At 37.9% G+C, this 19,746-nt stretch overlaps 1 protein-coding gene across 1 annotated transcript in view; it reads right to left on the minus strand.

Annotated features, from left to right (window-relative positions):
• The window catches only part of Tex11 (testis expressed 11), a 264,024-nt gene that overhangs the window by 153,576 nt on the left and 90,702 nt on the right, over positions 1 to 19,746 (minus strand). The window contains exons 15-16 of the mRNA XM_021233615.2: positions 17,352 to 17,437; positions 11,211 to 11,348 (exon numbers count right to left, since the gene is read on the minus strand). Of these exons, the coding sequence (XP_021089274.1) occupies positions 11,211 to 11,348; positions 17,352 to 17,437 (224 nt within the window). The remainder of the gene's footprint in view (positions 1 to 11,210; positions 11,349 to 17,351; positions 17,438 to 19,746) is intronic.

Consider the following 19,746-nt stretch of genomic DNA (forward strand, 5'->3'; position numbering starts at 1 on the left):
TAGTACCTGAGACCTCATAAAACTGAAAAGTTTCTGTAAGAAAACAATCATTCAAACAAAGAAGAAATCTAGAGAATGGCAGAGAAGCTTTGTGGACTACCTGGACCACATTCTGTAAGCCACTCTATTAAGTCCACTAGTATGTAGGTATGCATGTGTATAGATATATGTATGTGCATATTCTGTGTGTGTATCTGTGCTATCAGTTCTGTTTCTTTAGAGAGTCCTGACTAATACAAATGCTGTATAATCCACCATTCCTTCATTGGGTTATTATCCATAAAAACTAATATATTTATGCCTGGCGTATGAATGGACTTGGGAAGACCATTCCACATGGAGAGATGCTCTCTCAGCTGGACACATAGGGGAGGGCCTAGACCCTGCCCTGGATGATATGACAGACTTTGGAGATCCCCCATGGAGGGCCTCACCCTCCCTGGGGAGGGGAGGGAGCATGGTGTGGGGAGTTGGGGGCTGCTAGGGGTGGGGAAGGAGGAGAGGGGGAGGGAGCTGGGATTGACATATGAAGCAAGCTTGTTTCCAATTTAAATTAATATATATATAAAATAAAGAAAAAAGCTAATATTAGAATTTCCAGTATCTGTACTTTCATGTTCATTCAAAGAACTATTCAATAATGACAAAGACATATGGACAACATAAATGTCCATTAATGAATAATTAGGTAAAAAATGGGTACATGCAAGGGAATATTATTCAGTCTCAATAGAAATTCTGCAATGTGTCATAACATGAATAAACCCTGAAGATGTTGTGCTCACTGAAATAAAACAGTCATAGATGGATCCCGGCAGGAGCCAGCCCACCCAGAGGCTGCCAGCTTCAAAGTCCCACTCTGCAACCACGGGACAAGTGAGGAAAACTTGGGACTGTTTTCAGCCTGCCTTCCAGTGCCCCGAGCAGAACCACCGGAGACCTGGGGACTGCGCACAGCAGATCCCATCCCGACAGGATTCAGCCCACCAAGAGACTGCAAGCACCATAATCTCTTTCTCCACCCATGGAGCTAGGTAAGCCTGGGCGTGTTTACAGCCCGTCTTCTGGTGATCTGCACACAACTAGCTGAGGCCAAAGTACTGTGCATTGCAGCTCCCATCCCGACAAGAGGCAGTGGGCCCAGAGACTGCCAGCATCCAAGTCCCATTCTCCACCCACGGGACAGACGAGCCTAACTTCCGGTGCCCTGAACGGAACAACAGGAAACCTGGGGACTGCACACTGCAGATTCCATCCTGACAGGGTTCAGCCTACCCAAAGATTGTCAAGGCCCTGGTACAAGGACCACCTCCATCCACGCAAGAGGAAAGCCACCAGAGTATTGGACCTGCTCGTACCCACCGGAAAGGAACTGTGGTCACAAACCCATCAGGAGAGGAAGAGACTCCTTTTGCACCCACTGGAAGAAATGATGGGAAGGAGACAATATAAAACCATGCGGGCAACAGAAAAACCAATATGACACTGTCAGAGTCTAGAGACTCTACACCTACAAGACCTGGATAGTCCAATGCAGATGAAACAGATGAGAAATACCTTTAAAACAACTTCATGAAAATGATAGAGGCCCTCAAAGAGGATATGAGAAAATCCCTTAAAGAAATGGAAGAAAAAATTGCAAAAAAAAATTCCAAGAAATGGAAGAAAAAAGAAACGAATAAAAAGTCCAATAAATTCAAGAAAGAGAGGAAAAAAACAAAGCAAAAATTGCAAGAAATAATTCAAACAGTGCAAGGGTTGAAAGCTGAATAGAGACAATTAAAAAAACACAGTCTGAAGGAATGCTGGAAATAGAAAAGCTGGGCAAATGGTCAGCTACTACAGATGCAAGCATGACCAACAGAACACAAGAGATGGAAGAGAGAATTTCAGGTGTTGAAGATACATTAGGGGAAATAGATTCATCAACCAAAGAAAATCTTAAGTCTAACAAATCCCTAACACAAAATATCCAGAAAATAGGGGATACTGTGAAAAGACCAAACCTAAGAATAATAGGTATAGAAGAAGGTGAAGAAAACCACCTCAAAGGGGTAGAAAACATATTCAACAAAATCATAGAAGAAAACTTTCCCAACCTAAAGAAAGACATGCCAATGAAGGTACAAGAACCTTATAGAAGACCAAATAGAGTGGACCACAAAAGGAAGTCGCTTCACCACATAATAGTAAAAACCCCGAACATACAGAATAAAGAAAGAATATTAAGAGCAGCTAAGGAAAAAGGCCAAGTAACATACAAAGGCAAACCTATCAGAATTACACCTGACTTCTCTAAGGAAACTCTGAAAGCCAGAAGGTCCTGGATAGATATTCTACCAACACTAAGAGACCTTGGATGCGAGCCCAGACTACTATACCCAGCAAATCACTATAGATGGAGATAACAACATATTCCATGACAAAATCAGATTTAAACAATACCTATTCACTAACCCATCCCTACAGAAAGTTCTGGAAGGAAAACCCCAACTCAAGGATGTTAACTACAACCAGAAAAACATAGGCAATAGAGAACCCCACCTTACCAACAGCCAAAAGAAAAAAGAGGTGTAAATCCACATATAATTCCACCACCATCAACCATTCCAAAACAAGAATGAGCAATCAATGATCATTAATATCCCTCAATATTAATAATCTTAAGTCTCCCATAAAAAACACAGGCTAACAAAATGGATTCAAAGACAGAACCCATCCTTCTGCTGCATACAAGAACCACACCTCAGCCTCAAAGACAGACATTACCTCAGAGTTAAGGGATGGGTAAAAATTTTCCAATCAAATGTAAGATACCATCTTACTCCTGTCAGAATGGCTGAACTCAAAAACACCAATAACAGGTTATGCAGGAGGGGATGTGGAGAAAGGGAAACACTTCTCCACTGCTAGTGGGAGTGCCAACTCATACAGCCACTTTGGAAATCAGTACGGAGATTCCTCAGGAAAATGGGAATCAGTCTATCACAAGACCCAGCAATTTCACTCTTAGGCATATACCCAAAATATGCACATTCATACAACAAGGGTGTCTGTTCTGCTATGTTCATAGTAGCATTATTTGTACTATCCAGAACCTGGAAGCAACCTGGGTGCCCTTCATTTACACAATGGAGTACTATTCAGTGGGAAAAAACAATGGAATCTTGAAATTTTCAGGCAAATGGATGGCACCAGAAGAACTCATCCTGAGTGAGATAACCCAGTCACTAAAAGACAAGCATGGTATGTACTCACTCATATATGGATTTTAGATATGAATCAGGGGAGTGCCAGCATACAATCCCACTGCCAGAGAGTTTGGGAAACAGAACCTTCATATAGTGACTGATGGAAGCAGAGGCAGACACCCACAGCTAAACACTGAATTTAACTCTTGGAATCCATTCACAGAAAGGGAGAATTGATAAGCAAAGGGGTCAAGATTGGGCTTGTTTAACTCACAGAAACAGTTGACCTGAACAAGGGGGAGCTCTTGAACCCCAGACTGATGGCTGGGTGGGCAGCATGGGACTGATCCAGACCCCCTGAATGTGGGTGTTAGGAGGCCTAGGTATCTATGGGGCCTTGGGTAGTATTTATCCCTGGCATCCAAATGGATTTTGGCTGCCCATCCCACAATGAGGGATGCTCTCTAAGCCTGGACTCTTGGGGGAGGGCCGAGGCTCTGCCCTGGATGAAATGACAGACTCTGGAGATCCTCCATGGAGGGCCTCACCCTCCCTAAGGATCAGAGTAGAGATTGGGTGGGGGACTGGTGGGCCTGGTGGAGGGGCGGAGGAGGAGGGTAGTGAGAGGGAGCTGGGATTGACATGTGAAGCTGTGGGGACACCAGACCTTGAGCAGAAACCCACTTCCCCTTCTGCCTGGGAGCAGGCAGCTGTGTAATGTTTACTGAAAACAATTCAGTGCTTTAAAGCTCTTGATAGGGCTCAGATAAGGGCTTGCTCACTGAGATACCATGACTTTCACACCCCCTACGGCTAGATGCCTCTTCCTGTCCCCCCTGTGGTGTCTCCCCAATTCTGGGGCTGGAGATTAAACCACCAGCCAGGAGGGTGAGAAGTCTGGAAAGAATTGTAGGTAGATGGATGACAAAAGTCCTTAAAAAGGGAAGCTCCTTTTTCTTGGAGAGACTTCTCCTGAGAGCTCTCTCCTAAGCGGACTGGGGTCTCCTCCTAAGCTGACTTGGGAAGCATAAAGTTTTCTTAAAGCAACCGACCGGTCTCTGTGTCATTTATCCCGACCACCTCGCTACATTCTCAGATGCAGGCCGCACAGCAGGTGCGACAATAAGCAACCTTGTTTCTAACTTAAATTAAAAAAAGAAAGAAAAAATATAAAAAAACATAGATGGATGAATAATGTATTATTCTATTTCTTTGCAATATCTAAAATAGTCAAATTCATAGAATTTAGGCGTGAAACAATGATTTGCATGAACTAGAAGAGATTCGTGGGGAGTTATAAATTAATGACTATATAGTTACAGGTAAGCAATACAGATGTTAACAAAATTTGTTATATAATATCATATTTAAATCAGCAATACTGTACTGTGCACAAAACATTAGTTGAGGATAGATTTCATTTTAAGTTTAATTAAATTAATAAATAATACTATTTGGGTTTGTATCTTGCTTGAGGATTTTTAAAATAGTGATTAAATTATATTAGCAGTCATTCATGCGACCGCTCATATATTTCTGGTTCTTTTCTTAATTCAGCGTAGTATATTCTATTTTTTCTAGGGATGCATTCATGTATAAAGTTGTTTAAATACCAATACTCCTTCGTTGTTTTCATTTTTTCTCTCATTTTTATCCCTTGTTTAATTTACTAGAAGTTTGCCCATTTTATTAGTTTTTTTCAAAGAACATGGTTTTGGCTTTCTGGGTCCCTTCTACTATCTGTTTGCTCAATATATGGAAAATTTCTATGGGCAAATAGTTTTCTTTTAAAATATTTTTTGGGTTTACCTTGCACTTGTTTTAGTAATTTCTAGTGATAGAATATTTGCTTTTGCATTTACGATTTTCTGAAAATATATTTATGTGAAACATTTCATGTATTTCCCACTAAATGCTACCTCAGCTCTAGCCTACAATATTTTACGTAAAATTTTATTTATATACAGCACTTATAAATAAAAACACAAATTGTCAGTATAAAACCAATTATCACACAATGACCAAGTCTACATAACCACTCTCAATATTGAGAGATTCACAGTACTAACCTTCCTGATATGTCTTGCCCAGGCACAAATGTTGATATACCGTATGATGGATACTTGACATGACACTCTAAAAAGGACAAATTTAACCTATAGTGATAGGAAATATATAACTCACTACTTGGAAATTGATTAGAACGGAAAATACTAAAACCTTTTACATAATATGTTTTCTAGATATTCCATATGCAGATTGTTATAGTGGGTACACTGGGATATATATTTGCCAAAATTATTTATAAAGTGAGTATATTTCAGTAGTTACTTAATGAACATTGTGATCATTTGAGATCGCTTTAGTTCTAAAATTTAAAAGTCTACATAGTACTTCAGTCTTCTTTGATCATAGTAGAATTTATTAAATTATATTATCAGAATCAAATTTTTAAATTATATTATCAAACTAGAATTTATTAAATTATATTATTAGAGCCATGCAGCTGAGAGACCTAATGTTTGAAAGATCTTCTGGCTCGGCAATCATGACACACGCCTTTAATCCCAGCACTTGGGAGGCAGAGGCAGGTGGATCTCTGTGAGTTTGAGGCCAGCTTGGTCTACAGAGCGAGTGAGTGCCAGGATAGGCTCCATAGCTACTGAGAAACCCTGTCTCAAAAACAAGTTCTTCTGATGTGACTATCCTCAATAACATTAAGATGAAGTGGTCAATCTGTTTGTATTTAAATACCTTCAAGAAGAGGGAGTTCATTACATTGTTTTAAAAAACCTAAACTGTGGACAAGTCTAAGTAGCAGATAGGATCTTCTTGTGATGATTGAAAATTTCATTCACAGGTTTCGTCCATGGAAACAAGCATTGCATAAACGCTTTCTCACTGGCAGCCACACAAATACTGGAAGAGCTATAATGTTTATGTCCTAAGTCTTTATTTTTCAAGTTTGAACTCCATACTGCCTTTTTATCTAGTCATAATTACCTTTAGTGTTTTCATTGTACTTGAGTGCCTTCCTCTTGACACATTAGAGCTTGTCAATATCTTCCATCAAAATTACTTCCCAATTCATTATTATGCTTCAGATATGCTCTAACCAGAGCAGGACAGAAAAATGTGTTCACTTTATCCTTTTATACATTATAGAGTCAGTCTCAGTATCTGTGGAGGACTGGTTCTAGAGCTCACTACTTCTTTTCAGATACCAAAATCTGTGGACTCTCAAGTTCCTTGCATGTACATAACCTATACATATCCTCCTGTCTATTTCAAATCATCTCCAGATTATTTCAAATACCTAATACAATGAAATGATATGTAAACAGTTACTTCACCATATTATGTAACAGATAATGAAAAAATAGTCTTACAAGTCCAGTACAAATCCAGTTTTTTTCTGAGTGTTTTTGATCTACACTTGGTTACATTCATAGATGGGGAATGCACGGATACAAAAAACTTACTGTGTTCCTATTGATTCAGTCTAACATAAGAGAACTTTCTTAGTATTGGTTTTTGTTCAGTTTACAGACAACAAAAAGCCCAAGTGATGCACATGTGCTTTTGTTACAACCCCATTTCATCCATTTCACTCTATTACAGCTAGCTTTGGGGATTCAGCACAAGACGTTTTGTTGTTTCCTGTTTGTCTCCATCTTCTGAGAATGGCCTCATTATTTCAGTTTATTAAGGTTCCTTGGGATAAGACTGTCTTCTAACATATCAGTTGCCCTTTTCAGGTTTGGGTTATATATTACATTAAATGATTAGTTACAAACAGTCCTTATCTTCATTCTTATCCTAATTCCGCATGATATTCCACATTACTTGATATTTAATCTATAATTCTCTTTTGTTAGTTTATAATTATGTTATACATGTAAATCTTGTCTCTGAAATAGTATTTTTAAACATACCTATACAGGGGAGTAAGTTGTATCTCCTACTTATTCTATAGTACCTTTTACATGTTAAGCATTCAACAATTCCTTGTTGACTTGAAACCTCAAGTTGGATATTTATTTATTACAGTATAACTTCATCAGTTGAGCCTAAATTAATCCTCACCTCATATTTCATTAAGTGCTTTCATTTACATTCATACAGATGTATCTGAAGGGAAGGCAATAAAATCATTACACAAACCTTCAAAATCATTGAGCTAATAAAGTACAAACAAAAGCCACAGTGCCATCTAGTGAATACCACTAGATTATGTGCAGTGACCACAAGCTCATTTTCAGTCCTGTAATGGGAGGGTATGATTTTTAGAGCTTTATATAGTTGGTAGAAACAATATGTAACCAGAACATGAGAGATAAATATTCAGTAAACAGTCTTATCTTTGTGGCTGCTTTAATTCTTACAGCATTTTGTGGTTATATAACATTGCCCTTTCCTGCTCGGGTTTTCTTCTTAGTAATTATCTTAGCACAGATAAGCAAACCACTCTCTGTTTTTGCAAAGTCCACAGACCAAGAATAGTTTTTTTGGGGGGGTATTGGATGGCTGAAATGAATCATGTCACAAGAAAATCACAAAAAATTCAAAGTTTAGTATTCCTAAATACAAAGGTGTAGTGAGATATCCCTTCCTTAGAGCACACTATGGGCAGTTGTTTACATGTTATCTAAGGCATAAAAGCAGAGCTGAGTGTTGCATCAGGAACCATGTGACTTGCAAAATCTTAAGTATTTTCTGTGTGGCTTTTTACACAAAAACTGCTGACACTTACATACAACTGTAAAAAAATTATCTCTCCAGATAAAATAAAAACTCTGCAGGGTCAGGTATTTTTATCCTATTTGATTCTCAATACCAACACTACTTAACATGTAGTACTCAGTAAATACTTTTAAATGGATAAGTACTGAAAAATATAAATAGTTCTTTTGTGTCAGAAAGTTTCACAATAAAAAGAGGGACAGAGGAACTCAAGTTTGCAGAGAACTGAAGGATGAAGGATTTCTTTTAATAAACAACACTTCAAAATGATTTTAATGACAGGAGAAAGAAATGGCAGAGAAATATGTATGAACTAGAATTGAGATGTAGAGTACAGTCACTAGTAAAAGTATTTCTTTCTCTGGAATAGAAGAGAAGAAAGGATGGCTGAAGAGGAGAAAATCTGATGAAGTTCATGTCAGTGATCACAAGCTCAGCAAATCACACATGGAGACCTTTTGCTAAGAGAAATGAGGTTTTTGTGGCAATTAAGGACAAAAAATATTTTAGAATTAGGATTGTGGGGGACATGAAAGAAAGACAATTTTCAGTATTATTGACTATTTAGCTGAATAAGAAAACACAAAATTTTAGCAGATCCAATAAATGTAGTTTTGTAAAATTTCTCAGAGATGTTCATACTGCTCAAAGGAAGCAATCAAAATGACAGACAATGAAATTAGCAAAGTTAGACAATGGCAAGATGGAATATCAAAACACTTTTTCTTCCTTCTACCTTTCCATCTATCCTATTATATAGGAAAGTATTTTTACATGTGCCAAGCATCCAAACAGTGTCTGCTAGGAAGACAGAGAAAATGAAATGAAAAATATGCTTGCTAAGTAAGAAACAAAGTTACCTTGAACATTTCAAAATAACCTTTGGCTTCCTCCCCCATCTGGCCTTAAATGACACAGTTGCACCTGGAGTACATGCTATTAAAACTTACTGGTTTCCTACACGCCTATTTTCTCCTCCCTACTGCTAACAACATTTGAACTCCAATTATAGGTTCAGTTCTGCACTAACTCGAGAACCAATCCTGTCATTAGTCAGGATGTTAAGAAGTACTACTTCAGGCTATGGATGTGCTTCAGTGGCAGGCCATTTTTCTAGTATATGTGAAGCCCTAGGCTCAAACTCCAGCACCACACAACAATTTCTGTTTCTTGTAGAGCAAGACTAGACCTAGTCAACTTGTATTGCTCTTTTGGTAATATTTTTAGATGGCTCTAAGCTATGTCAAGTTTACAGTTAATGCTAACATTTTTCTATTCTTAATCTCCACAAAAATCTTCATTTTAGCAAAAGGAATTTCCTGAGCTCATAGCCACTGACATGCTCTTCATCCATTTTTCTCTCCTTCATCCATCATGTAAATATAATTACAAAGATAAATTATGATGGTTTGATGGGGAAGACCTGTGTATATGTCAATAAAGCACTGTTGGCCAATAGGGAAGCAAGATAGGTGGGACTAGGAATCGAGGAGGACTTTGGGTAGGAGAAACAGGGAGTCAAGATGTAACCGCCATGGGGTAGGAAGCCCGGAAACTTTGCTCCAGTAAGAGAAATACTTAGATTAACAATTATGGGGTAAATACTTAAGTCAGAGCTAGCCAGTAAGAAAAAGCAAGGCCAACAGCTTCATAATTAACACAGCGTCTTGTGTGTTATTTGGGGACTAAAACGCAGCAGAGCCCAGGCGACTGGCAGATGAAAAACCAAGCGGCTAGCAAGGAAAAGCCTCTCTTTACAATGGTTAACTCTGGTTTTCAACTTGACTGGACCTAGAATCAACTAAGCGACATTAGTCTGGACGGATCTGTAAGGGTATTTTCTGAAAGGATGTTAGGGAAGAAGATTCTTCTACTTCACAGTCCAAATAAAAGCAGGTCCAAGGGTATAGCTTTTTGCCTCTTGCTGATGAGTACATTTACTCTGTTGCAGCTACTATCACTGTTATTGCCACTGCTGAAATCTTTCAGTGACATCAGAAGCCAGCTTCTTCAGCCTTCCAATGGGGACTGAAGACAAGTGGCTCGTCAAGAATTTTCTAGGCCTTAAACATCAGATTGGGACTACTGACGTACCCAAGCTCATATACTGAGCAGGTGAATCCTAGCCTCCAGAATGAAAACAGTCATTGATGAATGTATCATTCTATTGGTTCTGTTCTTCCACATAATCCTGATAATACATGAACCTTCAAAGAAAATCTACCAAATCACTACCCTTATTCACATATTTCTCCTGAACTCTAACAGTAAAACTTAAAAGTCAACAAAACCTTCATATTCCACTTAGTCCATACCATTCCTTTTCGTATTTTGTTCTTCTATGACCCAATACCCTAGATTATGTGCATGTTGTATGATGTTCAAAGAAAGAAATGCCCTATATGCTATTAGAAATATAAATGGCTCTGTCAGTCACAGTTTTTTAAATTTTTTAGCGTCTATATTTTTCCTAATGAAGATTTATGCACTGAACTTTTCTTGAGAGATTATAAATATCAGAAAATAACCTAAAAGTAAAAGAGTTGCTTTCTCATGTAAGTATATGCCCTCAATGATGTTTAACAAAAACATAGACCTTAAATTTTAGTCTGTTTTGTGGTAAAGCGGGGGTACCAGCATTGGACCGAACCAGGCCCTCTGAATATGGATGCCAGTTAGGAGGCCAAGGCAGTCTATGGTACCTCTAACAGTGGAGCCAATGTTTGTTTGTAGAGCACAAATGGACTTTGGGAGCTTATTCCCTAAGGAGATACTATTGCAGCCCAGATACAGAGAGGAGGGCCTGGGCCCTCCCCCAAATGATGTGATGGACTTTGATGATCCCCCCTGGAGGGTCTCACTGTCCCTGGGGAGTGGGTGGGCGTGGGTAGAGGGGTAGGTGGGAAGCATGGGAGGATGGGGATGGGAGGACGAGGGAATAGGGAGATGGATATGCAAATAAGAGTGTCTCTAAAATTAAAAAAAAAACTTTAGTCTGTTTTAAAGGACTATATAGCAGATGGTTAATAGCAAATAACCTTTCAGAATATGGTAAAAGATAAAGGGTAAAGGAATTAATAGTTTTCCAAATACTCTCTTTAGGAAGTTCTGCTTCACGTTTGCACTATACAAATCAAGATGACAACTTAATGTTATATATATATATGCACTCTCAGTCATCATAAGTAGCTACGAAGCCACAGCACTGCATTTATCTATGTGCCACTGCTCAGAACATTTGCTCCCTCTGAAAACAGAATAGGTAAATTAAAGCACCTTATCAAGTTGTTTCAAATGTAAGTAACAGGAAGCCATGTTTCTCTTTAGCTTTACCAAATCCAGATCCTCTTGATCACATTCATACAACTTCAGAGAATAACTGTACCAGTGTAGGGCATCAGTGTAATTTTGTTCCTAAGGTTAAAAGAACAACAAAATCAATTATCTCCAAAATTCACTCTAAAGTTTCTCTACAGTTGAAAAAATTGTTATAGATTTAATTTTTTAGACAATAAAACAATACCTATTTAACTGGTTTCTAAATTTATTCTCTTATTCTGTTCTTATTCCCTTTTTCTGTTTCCTACACTTTACAAAGTTCAGAGTTGTACTTCAGTGACAGAATAGATGCTTAGCATGCACAAGACCCTGGGTTCATGCTCTGTGCCAAAAGTATAGAAGTTATTTATTACACTCAAAGAATGAAGAGTCTAAAAAGTGGTACACAACCTCTAGAAAACTAAAAAGCCATTTTAAAAGCTACCAAAAGAACAGTGATAAAAATGTTTAAAGACAGCATCTATAAATCACGATGCTGATACATAAACTTTCATTTTTCTATATAACATTTTAACTTTATCTTTTATATATGTAAATTGTGGCTATCACAGCTTATATATAATTTCACATTTTATTCTTTCCATTTAATCTTATTTTGTACATATTATCTAGATTGTTATAGTTTTCAATTAATAATTTTAAAGAAAATATTTAGTCAAATTAATGTGCTATTTTCTTAGCTTCATAATTTGCTGAATTTCCTGGGTTTTCAGCATTAAAATTAATGGTACAGTATTCTTGCACAAAATAACAAATTGTTACTGTTAATTTTTCAACTGTAATAAATTATTAGGAAAAATCTAATAGAAATAGCCTGATTTACTATTTCAATCTAAGACAACAAATTATTTATAAACATTGTGCAAACTAAAGGAGTCTCTTTACCCTGTTAAGAGGTTTCCTGTCTTTCAATTAATGACTGGAGTCATTAGAACTTCAAAGAAATAAAATGCCATTTTTAAGTAGAACCAGCTATGTTAGAGAGGTAAAACACTGCCTGTGACTATTTGAACATATGATTATAGTCTTCATTATTGAATGTGAACGTTTAAACATTAGCAAAATTGGGAAATGGGGGGCAGAATCAAAAGGAGAAAGGAGATGATTCTGAAGTAATTTTTCACCTTCTCAGTACAGAAATAAAGAATCTAAAAGAGAAGAGTGATGATTTGGTTGGCAGCAATGAATTGTAAGCTCTATATATGTCTCTATACACTTCTACTTCTTCATCTTGAATCTAGTTTCTTGTTTTTAATTTTTCCTTTATCTTCAAATTCTTTCTGTTCATCTTTAACTTACCTACAAAATCTACCACAACGTATTTTGTAGCATTGGCCTTGAACCCAGGGTGCCTGTCAGGTAATATAGACTATTTAGTCTGGCCTCTTCCATTCAACTAGTTTCAAGATTTGTCCCTGTTACTGCATGTATTAATAGTTCATTTCCTTTCATTGCTAAGTAGTATTTCATTATATGGACATACCCCAGATTGCTTATGTATTCAATTATTGGTAGACATTTGGGTCACTTTTCAAATATTACAAATCATGCTGGTGAGTTTTTATGTCAACTTGACACGGGATAGAGTCATTTTGGAAGAAGGAATCTTAACTGAGAAAATGCCTCTATTCGATTGATCTTTGGGCAAGCCTCTGATGCATTTTCTTAATTGCTGATTGAGTAAGCAGCACTCCTTCATGGACTCTGCATCAATTCCTACCTCCAAGTTCCTGCCTTGAGTTCCTGCCATGACTTCCCTGGATGATGGGCTGCATGCTGTAAGATGAAATAAACCCTTTCCTTTCTCCAAGTTGCTTTGGGGCAGTGTTTTATAACAGTAAGAGAAACATTAAGACAGAAATTGGTAGCAGGCCATGGCATATTACTGTGATACATCTGACCACGCTGTTTTGGGGAGGATTGTAGAAGGAGTTTGGAATTTCAGACTGCAAAAGCCATTGCATGTTCAGAGCTCAGTTGGCTGTTCTGTAGGAACTTCAAGGACAATGATGAAATAAGACAGGATGATGGAGGTCTGGCTTGTGAAGTTCCAGAGGAAACTTTGAGAGTCTGTTAAGAACTCTAGTGGAACCAGTTGATATTTTGAATTAAGGATCTGTGAATTCTGGTCAGCTGGGGCTAAAGAATTCAGTCTAATCAAGAGACCAACAGGGGGAGGTAGTGGTTCATGTCTTTAATCCAAGAAGTAACAGGATCTCTGAGTTTGAAGCCAGCCTGGTAAATAGAACTAGTTCTAGAACAGCCAGGGTTACACCGAGAAACCTTGTCTCCAAAAAAACAAGAGATGGGGTGAGGAGCAACATCACTGAGGCAGAATCTTCTGGGAAGTGTTTTCTCAGGGTCAGGACACAAAAGCTGGAGTCCAGAGGGGGCCAAGGTTGTATGTCATGATGACAGCAAATTTGGTAGTATAAGAGCCTGGTAGTACTGGTTTGGAAAGAATAAAGGGATTGTGGAGAGTAGCTGGGACTGTGTGGCAGTGCTAGAGCCCCTGAAGAGAGGCATTGGTGAAGGTGAGGGTGCGGGTGCAGCATAAGGCCCGGGACTGAAGGAGAGTAAGAGAAGTTAGGCGTGGCACCATGTAGCAGGGACAGAGTCTGAAGAGAGCACAGGAGAGGCTATTGGTGAACGTGCGGCACAGATGCAGCAGAGGACTCCAGAGTTTTCGAGATACCAAGACCATGGGATGACCACCAAGGACAGTAACTATGGAATGGAACTGACCTGAGTCTATGAGACGAGCTGCATGTGCTATGTGAATGGCACAGGCAAAGAAATACAACTGTCTGTGCTCTTTGGAGCCCAGAACATGAGTGAATCCAAGATACTGAAGTCTAAATTATTTATACTGTTGGAACTTGAGAGCTTGTTTGCAGGAGAGTACAGCTACTTATATACCCTTGACTGAAGACCAGTCCTCCTCTATTCAGGGATAAACAGACTTTGGGAGCCCATTTCCCATGGAGGGATGTTCTCTTAGCATAGATACACAGGCAAGGGCCTAGGCCCTGACCCAAATGATGTGACAGATTTTGATGATCCCCCATGGAAGGCCTTACCCTCCCTGGGGAGTGGATGGGGGATGGGATGGGGGGATCGGTGGGAGGCATGGGAGGATAGGAGGATGGGAGGAAGAGGGAACTGGAATTGATATATAAAAAAGGTTGTTTCTAATTTAAATAAAATTTATTTTAAAAAATAAAAGAGACGTTAGAGTCTTCAGAGACTTTGCAGTTCCAGAGAGATTTTAGGTATTCTAAAGACTGGGTATTTTAAGAGACTTGGTTATTTTAAACAGGCTGAACATTTAAAGTGGTTTAATTTGTAAAAACTGTGGGGCTTTTAAAAGGTGAAATGTTTTATTGTCATGTTATTAATGTGAGATCTAGAAAAAGGAAAGGCTATGGTTTAATAGTAATGCATTTATATGTCAAGTTGACAAAAAGGGTCAGTTGTGCTAGCTCATTTTTATGTTGCCTTGACAAAGCTACAGTCATTCTGGAAGAGAGAACTTCAATTGGGAATGTTCCCAACAGATTGGCCTATGGGCAAGCCTATAGTGCATTTTCTTAACTGATAACTGATGGGGGAGAGCCCAGCTCATTGTGGGGGGGTATCAGCCCTGAGTAGGTGGTCCTGGGTGCTCTAAGAAGGCAAATTGGTTAAGTCAGTCAAAAAAGCAAGCCAGTAAACAGCACCCCTCAATGACCTCTGCTTCAGTTCTTGTTTCCACCCTGACTTCTCTCAATGGTGGACTGTGTGGAAGTGTAAGTTGAAATACACCATTCTCTCCTTGAGCTGCTTTTGGTCATGACATTTTACCACAGCAATAAGACCTAACTGAGATAAAGTTACCCTTACGTGTAAGATTTTTGCATGTGCAACTTCGTGTGTATGGATCTTTTCTCTTGAGTATCTACATGAGATTTTAAATGGATTGTATAAAAGGAGAAATATTTTAGAAAATTGTCAAACTACTTCCTAAGATGTTTGTATTATTTCATGGTGCCACCATAAAAGTTTCATTTCCTTAATATTCCTACCAACATTTGGTATGTTCAATTTTTTCCATTTTGATTATTCTAAGTAGTATCTCCTTAGGGTTTTAATTTGTCTCCCTGATGACTCATGAATCATCTTTTTCATTGGTATTGTTTCAGAACATAATTTTGTATAATTTCTGTTCATATCTTTTAGTGTTCATTTTCAATTTTTTGATAATGTGTCCAATTGTTCTAGTAACATTAGTTTTAAAAACTTCTCTTCCATAGACATAATTCTACATTTGATAAAAAACAAAACAGTTAAACATATTTGTGTAGAATTATTTGGAATTTCTTTACTTCTATTGATCTATGAATTTATGCCTTTGTCATTATTATAATCTGTAGAGAAATTCTGTGACTATATGCTAAGTCTTGAAATTGGTTGTGATGAGTTTTAGAATAATATTGTTTCCCTATAGAGTTTTCTCATTCTTTTGCTTGTAGTTTTAAGAATATAAACTTGGGTATTGTGTTTTTAAAAAATCCAACATGACAGTCTCTACATTTTCACTGGAGTGGTATGGTTATTTCATTTAATATGACTTTTCAATGTGCTTACATTTAAATATATGATCTTACTATTTGACTTTTTCTCTTTGGGAGAGTCACTGCTATATAGTCTAGACTGGTGTAAAACTTGTGATCTTCCTGCCTCTGCTTCCCAATTGCTAGGATAAGGGGCATATGCTACTCCTTGCAAGATAAGCTCTATCCCCAGACCTATGTGAGTGTCCAATACTGTTCTCTGTAATATTTCTAGATGGCTACTCCTATGATTGGAGATAGTTTCATTCCTCTGTGTATGTTGTGACTAAAACTATCCAAAACACTAGAGCAGGAAATTCTTATAACTAGGGTCTCTCTCCATTATGCATTCATCTTCTGATCCTGTTCTATGAACTCTAGCTCTTGGCCTCCCCAGACTTTCCATTCCATCTCTTCAAATCAGAATGCTTGTCAAACCATAATTCAGTTTCCCTTCCTCTGCTGTTGTCTGGAAACTCATGGCAGTCAGCCAAATAGTTGAATTGCTTACTTTCTTATCTTCCAGTGATCATTTGTCATTGTCTGTTATTCGATGCTATTAAACTGACCTTTTTTTATGTATTTCAGGTTTTTTTCTTTGTTTTTTTTTTTTGAGGGTGGCAGAATTTGTTGTTTCATTTGCTCTTTTGAGGTATAGTCTCACTATGTGGTCCAGTCTGACCTAGAACTCTCATTGTTAGCCCAAACTGACCTCAAATCCCCAGATATCCACCTGCCGCCTGCTCCTGAAAGCTGAGATAATGACTATGTGTCACCATGTCAGGGGCTTTGTCTTATATTTTTGGAAGAAATGTTGTTTAAGCAGGGACACAAATTGGTCCTTGTTGCTACATTTTGGTTGAAAATAGGAGTACTAAACAACTTACATTTTAAAACAAAATTATATCCCATTTTATATACATAGGCACACAATTGTAGACAAATATTTAAATTTTTCTTAAATGATGGAATGAAGAGCAATTGTACTTTGCTTTTAAAAACCAATCATCTGTAGTTTGAAATATTTCCACAGGAAACCATAATTGTTTTATAATTTTTAAAGCTACTTTTAAATGCACCAATAGTTTTTAAGGGAATAGCCACTTTCCCCTGAATTTTTTGCCTTTCACATCAAATTACCTTCCTATCAGTGATGTCATTTCCCTTTACAAAAGTTCACACTGGGGCAGAATCACATCTTGCTATTTTTGAATAAATGTCTGCACAGTACCCATTGACATTCTGCACTGTGAATATTTAATACATAGATGGTGTCTAAGAACAGGGACTATTAAGGTGTTATTACTATAGTTTTGTTTGCCAGTTTATTGCTTATGTGGTACTGAGCATTGAATCTAGGGTCTCACAGATGCTACATAAGTGCTATACCACTGAGCTGCTGTTCCCTGATTTTATACTGACCAGTGAGTTTTACTTGGTGCAGAGGAGAAAGAATACAATGAATGAAAATAGATTATTCCCAAACCTTAAAACTTCTGGTAGCTTTTCCCCACAGAATGCTGTGTAACCAATTTACTAAATCTCTTGCCAGTGGACTTCTTGTTTGGTGATCTGAAACAAAATAAAACAAAACAAAAACCAAGCAAGCTCTGAAAAGAGCCTAGATCCATCGCATTAAACAAAGAGTGCATACTACACTTAATATTATAACTGTACTTAATCTTTAATGTCTATAAACATAACCTCACAGGTTTTCACCTTCAATTTTAGGTTTACTACTAAAATTGAATATATAATACAATCAGAGTTTGCTAGAATCACTGTAATTCTCCCAACAGTCTGTGATAGATTTCCAGCTTAGTCTCTTTTCACGTTCCAAATTAGATCATCATCTGGTGCCCTAATAAGGTTATTGTGAATGAACAGACAGCAATGTCAGAAATCATTAATAAGAACTGCTCATACTATCATGCACTGAAAAAGATCAGATAAAGTTCACAATAAATATCAATTATACCTTAAAGCTTTTTAAAAGTACTTTACGACCACGTTTACAGATAAACTTTATTCATCTACATTATAACTTTTGCCTGATCATTTCTGGTCTAGACATTTAGATGATTCAAATGCATTAGCACATTAAGGTAAAGCCTAAGTCACAATAGAATTCTATACCCCTTTCTCATCTGCCCTTTTGGCACAAACCATCAATTTCCGAAAATGTCTTCATTAGAACACTAATACTCTCTGATTCACCAGTGGAGTCAGCAAATGTAGCTTGTTTCATGGCTTAAAAACACTTATGTAAGAGTAACCAGCTACTGAATACGTCTCCTTAAAAGATTATAATACTTTGGTTATATATGTAAACTCTAACTGAATTTTTTTGAAAATGAATTATTGTGTAAAATCAAATTTTAGTTAGCTGACAAGCTCCTTTCTTTAAACATGAAAGCTAGGGCTAGGGAAATAGCTCTGTTGGTAAAGGGCTTGCTGTGTAAGAAGAGCAGCAGAGTTTAATTCCCAGAACTCATGTAAAACGTCAGGCATGGTGGCACATGACTGTTATTCCTGTGCTGAAGAGGAGGAGATAAATGGATCCCTGGGACTCAATGGCAAGCCAATCTAGTTTACTCAGTTCACTCCTAGCTAATGAGACAAGGTAGACAGTTCCTAATGAAAGATACCTTAGGCTGCACTCTGGACTCATGCGCGCACACACACACACACACACACACACACACACACACACACACACACACCCCACATACATGTATACACACATGTAAAAACACAAAATATAAACGTCTAACTTTCTAGCTCTCATATGTAAAATTTAACCTTTCCTTGACCATTGAAGGTCAACATCACCAAACTACTATTGCATTTTATTGTACTATCACTTTATTGCAGTAAGCAAAACACATACAGTCTCTCTTGTCTAGTTGGGAGGCTGAGGGAGCAAATTCACATGAGCACAGAATCAGAAACACAGCAAGGTGCTGTTTCTGAAATAAATAACTTGTCTGGGGCTAAGGAAATAGCTCAGTTGGTAAAGTGCTCAGTTGGCTTTGCCATGCAGGCATGGGGCTCTGAGTTTGGAGCTCTACGCCCACATAAAAAGCCAGGTGTGGTAGCATGCACTTGCAATCCCAGTATTGGGTAGTTAGAGATAGAAGGATACTTGGAGTTTAGGAATATAATTGAATTATCAAATCCAGATCTTTTTTTTTTTTTGGTTTTTCAAGACAGGGTTTCTCTGTATTGTTTTGGAGGCTGTCCTGGAACTCGCTCGGTAGACCAAGCTGGCCTCGAACTCACAGAGATCCACCTGCCTCTGCCTCCTGAGTGCTGGGATTAAAGGCGTGCGCCACCAACACCCGGCCTTCAAATCCAGATCTTAATGAGCTAGTCTAGTTGAATTAGCAAATCCTAGGTCCCAGTGAGACCTTATCTCAAAGGATAAGGTGGATGGCTCTTGAGGAATGACACCTGAGGTCATTCTCTAGCCTTCGTAACACACACACACACACACACACACACACAGAGAGAGAGAGAGAGAGAGACAGAGAGACAGAGAGACAGAGAGACAGAGAGGAGATTCACTCAGATCTATCTACCTACGTATTATTTCCTATTTCTTTTATTTCTGATTCTACATATTATTCCCAGAGAAAGACCTCTGAACAAGAAAAATTAAAGTTTTCCCTCACATATGGTCAGGTTAGCTTGTGAATTGTTTTCTGTTTGTAATAAGATATTGTTAAAATGCCAAGGGAGGGCATTTTTGGGTCAAGTAGTAATCTGGTACAAGGAAAATCCCAGGAATCTACAGAGATGACCCAGGTAAGACTCCTACAATGGGAAATATGTAGTCTGAACTATTTATCTTCTGTGACCTGGTGTCTCCAATTAAAGGA

This window comes from Mesocricetus auratus, unplaced genomic scaffold, assembly GCF_017639785.1.
Source record: "Mesocricetus auratus isolate SY011 unplaced genomic scaffold, BCM_Maur_2.0 Super-Scaffold_100003, whole genome shotgun sequence".
Lineage (NCBI taxonomy): Eukaryota > Metazoa > Chordata > Mammalia > Rodentia > Cricetidae > Mesocricetus > Mesocricetus auratus.